Genomic DNA, 8,308 nt, shown 5'->3' on the forward strand with positions numbered 1-8,308 from the left:
GGCCTCTTTGACACAGGGTCCAAAAGTTCATGTATAAAAAAGATTACAGAAGATCAAATTTATAAAACCAAAATGCTCACAAAAATCATATGAGTAAGGGTTAATTCATGGGCAAATTTTTTAGACCACAAAATATTTTTTAAAAATGAAAATTCAAAATAAAAAGTTAATTAAAAATATTGATATACGTAAAAAATATTAGTTTACTCCTAACTTTGACTATTCTATGGTTTAAATTGTTAACACAATCTACTTAAAATTAATTATCTTAAAATTTAACCCCTTTAATAATTATAATCATGAATTATTAAATTTATATATTAATATTTTTTTAATTATTGTGTATACTATGTTTATAATTAAATAAAAAAAATTTACGTAAATATTGTACGCGATATTTTATAAAAGAAACGCATGCAAAACTAATGATATAAACTTAGATATAAAACAGAAAATTATAGTTTAGTTCAAAACCAAAAAAAGAAATTCTAATAAATTCATAAATTAATTAATTAGTTAAAATAAAAATTTAAAATTTTGGTTGTGCTTTACTTTTTATTCTTTAATGTATTTTTATTGAAATTTTATTTAATGTTATAGTGGATCAAACCCACTTAGATTTTACCATAACTCACTTTATGTGGAAAAACAGAAAGTTCGGACTTTTTCAATTTACTCATTAACTAAATGAATAAAAGGAAACTTATTTTAGGTAATTGACCTTTTGTTCATATTGCTTGATTATGACATTTTTTTGGTGCGGAATAAGAAGTATTAAAAACATTACTTATAATTGTGTGTTGTATCTAGTACTAAGAAATCTTTGATAAGATATCATATTGGATCTCTTTATATTCAAATTATATTTTTAACATGACGAAATCATATTTTTAACATTTTCTTAAATTGGAGAATATATATCATATGATACAAATTTCTTACGAATATTAAACACAATCAAGTAATTCAAAGTTAATAAGTAAGCAAAGACAAAATATTTTTATATATTTAATATTCTTTCTTAGTTGAAGTATAGTCTGAAGTGTAAAACTTGATATAAATAAGTTATAACATATATATTATTCATCAAAATCAAGGATATATTTTAATTTGACAAAAAGATGACTAGTTTTGACTTTTCAGTATGTTATCGAATTCATAGTTTTGATGTTTTTTTTCTTTGAGACTAGAGATATGGTTCTATGTTGTTGATGATTAAGAAAAATGTGATTTTTTGTTGTTAAGACAAAATCGTTTAAGCGAACATTGTTTTGAAGTTTAATATAATGTATAAATAAAATAGTTTTTAATCATCTAGGACATAAAAAAATAAACGCTAAACACTACATCTTAAGTACCCTAAACAATATAAAAGTGTCTAACTATAATAGCTTCTAATGAATGTTCAACCATCTAAGACAGGCCTTAAACACTATAAGGATTTATAACATAACGTTTATTATGAATAACATCTAAGGAAAACTTAGATTAAAGCTAAACAATATAATTGAAAAAGGTCTCACATAATGTTACTCATACATATTATGTTAAACGATAGTACTCGAGTGCTCATAATCATTTAACGCTTTTATAGTACTTTTTTGTTTGTTGTATTGTGCTCTCTTTTTCTATGCAGTTTTCAATGACGATTTCCTTCATGCTTTTTACCTCTCCGTTTCCTACACACAGCATAGTCGTTCTACTAAGAGTAACATAGCTTCTAACTCTATCTTAAAGACTACACCTCTAAAAAAACTCAAAAGTAACATCCTTTTCGAAGATATTTATATGAAGAGATTGGATGAAGTGGTTATAACCGTCTAATCAATGGGTTAGTTACACAACATAAGTGGTTAAAGTAACTCATGTGTCTTTTTTCAAATGTTTTTCAAAATTTTCCATTAAAAACTATTTTAGAAATTTAAGTGTTACTAACACCTGCAAAAAAAATTGGTTTAATACCTCTTTTGGTCCCTCTTTAGGGGGGCAATGTTCAAGTCCGTCCTACCTTTTTTAAAAAGTTTAATGTGGTCCCAACTTTTGAAAAAAGTGTGCAATTAAATCCTTTTTGGTCACGGCGTTAAATATTTAACGATCCAACTGACAGCGTGGAGTGATCTGTGCAACGTGGCTGCATAAGGGGTAAACTTGTGATTTTCATTAAAGTCCACATCAGGTTCATCTTCCACCTCCACCAACCGTGAATTTAGGGTTTCTTCCCTCCACTCCTTTGTCCACCACGACACTCAGAGTCATGTGCCGCCGTCTCCTTCTTCCTCCCCCTCTCCCTCTCCTCCCCACAAAACCCACCAGTTTTCCAAGCACGCCTATCCCTCCCACTCCGATTCCGCCGGCTCCCACCTCCATTTCCACTCCAACTCCGATGATCTCTCTCCAAAATCTTATTTCCCTGGTTATTCCATAGCAAGATCAGATTAAATGATAAAGATTAGTGTTTCGTGTTTAATGGAATGGAGATAAAGCATTTTCTTTCATGGAATTGATTAAACTTGGGATTGTAGTTGGTAAATGAATCTTATCTGATATGTTAACTTTGTTTTGTTTCTGTTCTTTTTTCGATTTTGTTTCACCGGTCTTTATCCCCGTTAAAGACCTTGCCAACTACAACGATCTCTCCATTGAGGCGTGGCTCTGAGAACGTAGATCCTGATGTTGTATCAATTTTTTGCCCGCAATGTATGCAGAACTGCGAGCGAGAAGTAGCACAAATGTTGAAAGAAACTGAGAAATCAGATATTGAACTCAAATCAGAGGCAAGAAGAAAATCAGGTACTGTTTGTGGGTCCTGACAGAATTAGCAAGAAGAAAATCCTCACTGCAAATGGTTTGCTAGAGGACCTCAGGTACCTCTCCAAGGATGTGAGAGAAGAAACCCTAAATTCAGGATTGGTGGAGGTGGAAGAAGAAGATGATGTGTCAAGCAATTTTTTTTTTTAATTCAAAATTGACACGTCACCATGCCACGTAAGAGAAAAAATGAACACCTCATTAAGTTTAGTCCAGAGGAGCAGTTTCATCGTTAAATATTTAACGGCGTGACCAAAAAGGATTTAATTGAACACTTTTTTCACAAGTTGGGACCACATTGAACTTTTTTAAAAAAAGTAAGACGGACTTAAACATTGCCCCCTTAAAAAGGACCAAAAGAGGTATTAAGCCAAAAAAATTAAACACTAATTTGCAAAAAAAAAAATTAAAACTTTATTCAAATTAGTAAGGAAAGAGGGCATGAAGAGGAGTGGCATTGAAATTAGCAAGGAGACTCTTCTACAAATGTCAGTAAGGACGCCCAACCCCATAGCTACAGGGGAGGCCGCACCCAGCGATAGGATGATGTCGCCCCGTGAGGATGCTGTTAGGGGCCACCCATGTGCTTCTTCCAGGAGTGGCGCTCAGTGTCAACAATGTTATGAGCGTGATCGTTGCCCAGGAGACCCACACATGTTATTTTGCATTTTCTTTGATTAAATGTTATAATTAGGAGTTAATACATGTTTAGTTTAACCTAATTCATAGGACAGCTTACCCTCACTTATGTGTTTCCATGTGTTCGGTGCTTAATTTTTAATGTTTACGGGTCATAGTAAGTAGCTCATATAGGCTTTTCGGCTTCATACACCGTTTGTCTTTTCTTTTTTTTTCAATTCAATGGAATTCAGCTTTATGTTTCTGCAAGTTTTATTTGCTTGTCTTGTTTTGTCAAAATCCTAAATCTTGTTTTGTCAATAAATTGTGTTTTTCCTAACCTGGTTTTCTGTGTGCAACGTTACTTACCTTTATGGTGCTTGTCTGATGCAGTTTTGTTTGACATGTTTGGGGCTGCTGGCTAGACTAACTTTTGAGGTGTTGAAAGGCTATTATGAGTTGGCACTGCAAGTAAAATACCCCACTTTGAATCAACTGCTAGCTGGTGTCAAATTGGTTGCATGATTGAGTGTCCAAAGTTGGATGCTACAAGTGATTTGGTTCATCTAGAGTCAGCTGCAACATGAAGAGGTCTGATGTGTTATAGACGTAAATTTCATCATCTTTTGTAAAGTTGAGTTAAACTTAAAATTCACTTTTAATCTCGTTAAACAGATGGAGAAACAAATATTGATTTGAAGCGATTTGGTGCCAGGTTTAGTAGGTTGCAGCAACAACTATCCCATCTTTGACTAACTCGGTGTTTGGCTTCAACAAGCTTTTGGTGTGCAAAGTTGGTGGAGAATTGAAGCTGAAGGTGGTTGTTTGGAGTGGTGCACACAGAAAACACTTAAATTGAGATTAAATTATTGTTGCAGGACTTTTGCAATTGTCTAAAAGATTGTTGCGTGCCTCAAGTGACTCTATGTTTTGGTTCGGTGATTGGTTATCTAGCAGTTAGCGCACTCCAAAGGTTTGTGCTGAGAAAATTAGTAGCTTGAGGTGTTGTGGTTGAGACAGTGGAAGAATAGAGATGTGCTCTTGAAACTTTTCAAAGCCTAGAGATTTGTTTGTGCAAAAACAGTTTGGCATCATCAAAAGAGCAATCAGCTCTGTTTAATTTAATACAGTGACAACAATAGTATATCTAGTTTTGTTATAACAACTGCCAAGCTTGAAGAGGTGCCAAGTGGAGCAAACTGGGAACCTTCATGTATATTAAAATTCTGATGCACAGGAACTTGCCATTGGTCCAATATAGCACACAAAATTGGTTGTGTGTCTTGATAAGAATTATTGGCAGAGTTAAATTACCATTTGATTATGATATAGATACGTAGTATTTTAAATTTTTTTTTCATGATCACAATATTTTGATTAAATCACTGATATTTTAGTTAAATTAGAGTTAAAGTCTAGTGGTATCAGGTTGGTATATACAATTTTAACGGTGTACAAGACTTTTTATGTTATTTATAAATTAAATTAATTACTGTAGAGTCATTTTCAACAAACTAATACAGACCGAAATTAATTCTGATAACCGACAAATAGAAATATTGTAATCATTAAAATAATCAAATTTACTTATTTTTGTTTCTTAAATATATTTTACTGCTTGTTTAATCGCAGATCAAACCAAATCATTTTGAATTCATAATTTCTAAAACTGAAACTAATTTGATTAATTTTGTTTTCTAAATGTGAAACGAAGATTAAATAAATTTTTGTTAAGTTATGAATGTCCGATATGGGACACGATGTGAAATAAATAACTAATCTTTCTGCTCGTCGCGACATTCGACGTGGATAACAACTTTACCTTAGAAATGATCTCACATTACCCAGTTCATCGATTTTCCCGCCTCACACTCTATGCTTCTCTCTAAATATCCTGGCTTTTGGGAAGAATCTGAAACAATTCACATTCTATTCTACGAATTTCAATGGCAGAAGTGAGGAACAAGCAAGTGGTTCTAAGGGACTATGTGGTTGGTTTTCCCAAGGAATCCGACATGAACACGGTCGAAGGAAGAATAACATTGAAGGTTCCAGAAGGTTCCAATGATGTGCTTCTCAAAAATCTCTACCTCTCTTGTGACCCTTACATGAGAGTCTTGATGAGCAAGATGGGCCATGAGGGATTTGGGTGCTACATACCTGGCTCTGTAAGTCCTGCAACTTTTTTGGCTTAATTTTGTGAAAATTAATCCATATTGCTATTTGATATTGGAATATCATTCTGGTTTTTCTTGTCAGTGTTGAATATTTGATGAAATCATAATAGAGAGACCTAATTGGGAAATTGGAATGAAAATATACATCTAACTCAAATCTAACTTGTAGAGATTTTCTTATATTTAATTTGATTGAGTGAAAATGTAAGTAAGCATTATTTTGGTTTTGAATGAATAGTTCAGTGAGAAGTATGAATGTATAGGTTCTGGTGTAAAGAAGCAAAGCTTGATTAGATAAACTTCTTGATAAATATTATAAAAAAAATAAAACGATAGAGAAATGAAATAATATTTTTGGTTAGGGTTCTGGTATAACCAATAAATCCAAATTACTTAGAAGTTGAGCTAAGTAAATACACTCTTTTCCTTCAGAGATGTTTTTTAAGCAGTTCCAAACTCTAATGTGGACAATACATCATTGAATGTGGCGGCAGACACTAAGAAATATTATTTCAACGAGTGAAAATATTTAGAATCTAAATTGAACTTCCTTTGTAGATATTGTTGTCTTTTATTAATTTTTTCTAAATCCCTAGGTAGTTTTGAAAATACAATTTTTAGTCAGGATATTATGATGGCACTAACAGTTATGTAAATGCAGCCAATAGCAGGGTTGGGAGTGTCAAAAGTCCTAGAATCTGGACACCCAGATTACAAGAAAGGTGATTTAGTTTGGGGAATGACGAAATGGGAAGAATTCAGCTTGGTGCCTGCAACTCAAATAGATTTCAAAATTGAGCACACAGATGTCCCTCTTTCATATTATACTGGTATTCTTGGTATGTATATATTCGACAAACACAATTGTTCATTCTCATTCAACCATATATGCTACTCATGTCACTTTGATGTGCAAGCCTCAATTTATATTGTTAGTATTCGTTTCTCTGTTTTTTATTTGAGTTTCTTAGAGTATATTATGTTTTTTCTCGATGAATCATAGCAAGCATGGCAGCTTATGGATGGATGTTGTATTGGCTTCTCACATTCTGGTTTCTTCTTTGAGCACAGGTATGCCAGGACTGACAGCTTATGTAGGTTTCTTTGAAGTGGGCTCTCCCAAGAAAGGGGAGAATGTTTTTATTTCAGCTGCTTCTGGTGCTGTTGGTCAACTTGTTGGTCAGTTTGCTAAATTGACTGGTTGCTATGTGGTTGGAAGTGCTGGAAGCAAAGAGAAGGTATTCATTGAATTATTATTATTTAATATGTCTATGTCTGTCTGTTTTAAAAGTTTCACATTAACTAGAGATAAAGAAAATTTATAGTATATAAATAAGTATAAACCTCATTTTTCAAATTGGTTTTATAAGATTAAGTTAAGTTTAAAGTTTAATTTTTAATGTGGTATCAAAGCCATTTACAATATCTATTAGAGATTATAAAATTATAATATATAAGTGGATCCAGACCTATAAGTCGGTTTTATAGAGTTCAGTTTTGGAATAGATTAAATAGATAAGTTGTTTCCTATTTCCGAGATTAGATACTAGTATGTTACCTGTAAGTTACTTGTCAGTGAAAACTTCATGTTGCATAGTTTTGGCATTTTCCAAGATGTAGAATTAAAATATGTTGAAGATTTTTGTTTTCATGAAAGGTATCAAACAATAACCCTTTTTCAAATATCAGAAGTTGCACTTAATAATGTTTTCTATACTTCAATAAAACTGCATCAATGTTGGTTCTTTGCTGAAGTTTGCTTACAAAAGTATCATGTTATGTATCCAATCTGCTTTACTTCAATTTTTTTTAAGAGAATTATGGCATACACCAGCAATAGTAGTCTGATAAAGAGGTCCTGAAATGAAATCCTTTGAATTTTATATATTTTTTTTGCTCACCGACTAAATTATATTGTTCTCCTCTCATTTGAACTGTATTTTACAACCAGGTGGATCTTTTGAAGAATAAACTTGGATTTGATGGAGCTTTTAACTACAAAGAAGAGTCAGAACTCGATGCAACTTTGAAAAGGTTAGAATTCAACAAATTTGTGAAAGTGAAAATTTGAGTGAATCTGTGCATTCAATAAATGTTAATGATTGCTGCATATCAATGGACAAATCAGATACTTTCCAGAAGGCATTGATATTTACTTTGAGAATGTTGGAGGCAAGACACTTGATGCAGTACTCCTTAACATGAAATTCCATGGTCGCATACCTGTTTGTGGAATGATCTCACAGTACAATCTTTCTCAACATGAAGGTGTAACAAATTTGGTACATCTCATATTTAAGAGGATTAAAATGGAAGGGTTTGTTGTAAATGATTTCTACCATTCATATTCCAAATTCTTGGAGTTTGTTTTGCCTCATATTAGAGAAGGGAAGGTTGTGTATGTGGAAGACATTGCTGAGGGTCTTGAAAATGGCCCTGCAGCCTTGGTTGGTCTCTACACTGGTCGGAATGTTGGTAAGCAAGTGGTTGTTGTTGCTCGTGACTGAATGCAGATGTTTTTTTTGGACATTGCTGAGTTTTTCTTAAGTTTTGATGAATACTAAGCCTCTTTGTATCTGAATTTTTCTTAAGTTCTGTTGAATATTAAGCCTCTTTGTATGACTTTTGCAGTCATTTTGAATTGTTGTATCTATGATAGCAGTTAGTAAATGTGTGTTGAAATGTAAATTTCTCAATTGATATAA

At 32.6% G+C, this 8,308-nt stretch overlaps 1 protein-coding gene and 1 long non-coding RNA gene across 2 annotated transcripts; both read left to right on the forward strand.

Annotated features, from left to right (window-relative positions):
- The first annotated feature begins 3,309 nt into the window (after positions 1-3,309).
- On the forward strand, positions 3,310-4,786 carry LOC148195601 (uncharacterized). Its single transcript, XR_015780771.1, has 2 exons — positions 3,310-4,017; positions 4,142-4,786. It is a non-coding gene; the product is annotated as an uncharacterized LOC148195601 (long non-coding RNA).
- A 392-nt stretch (positions 4,787-5,178) lies between these two features.
- LOC124826191 (2-alkenal reductase (NADP(+)-dependent)-like) lies at positions 5,179-8,308 on the forward strand. The gene is made up of 5 exons (XM_047298956.2): positions 5,179-5,594; positions 6,265-6,442; positions 6,675-6,841; positions 7,555-7,637; positions 7,732-8,308. Exons 1-5 carry the CDS (start codon positions 5,373-5,375, stop codon positions 8,108-8,110), a joined length of 1,029 nt encoding a protein of 342 aa, XP_047154912.1. The 5' UTR covers positions 5,179-5,372; the 3' UTR covers positions 8,111-8,308.

Source organism: Vigna umbellata, chromosome 7 (assembly GCF_029865625.1).
Source record: "Vigna umbellata cultivar VRB3 chromosome 7, Vumbellata_1.0, whole genome shotgun sequence".
NCBI lineage: Eukaryota > Viridiplantae > Streptophyta > Magnoliopsida > Fabales > Fabaceae > Vigna > Vigna umbellata.

Coding starts and splice junctions, on each gene's coding strand:
- LOC124826191 (XM_047298956.2), top strand. CDS start 5,373: ATGGCAGAAGTGAGGAACAAGCAAGTGGTTCTAAGGGACTATGTGGTT. Junction 5,595..6,264: donor GGTGCTACATACCTGGCTCT/GTAAGTCCTGCA, acceptor ATGTAAATGCAG/CCAATAGCAGGGTTGGGAGT. Junction 6,443..6,674: donor ATATTATACTGGTATTCTTG/GTATGTATATAT, acceptor CTTTGAGCACAG/GTATGCCAGGACTGACAGCT.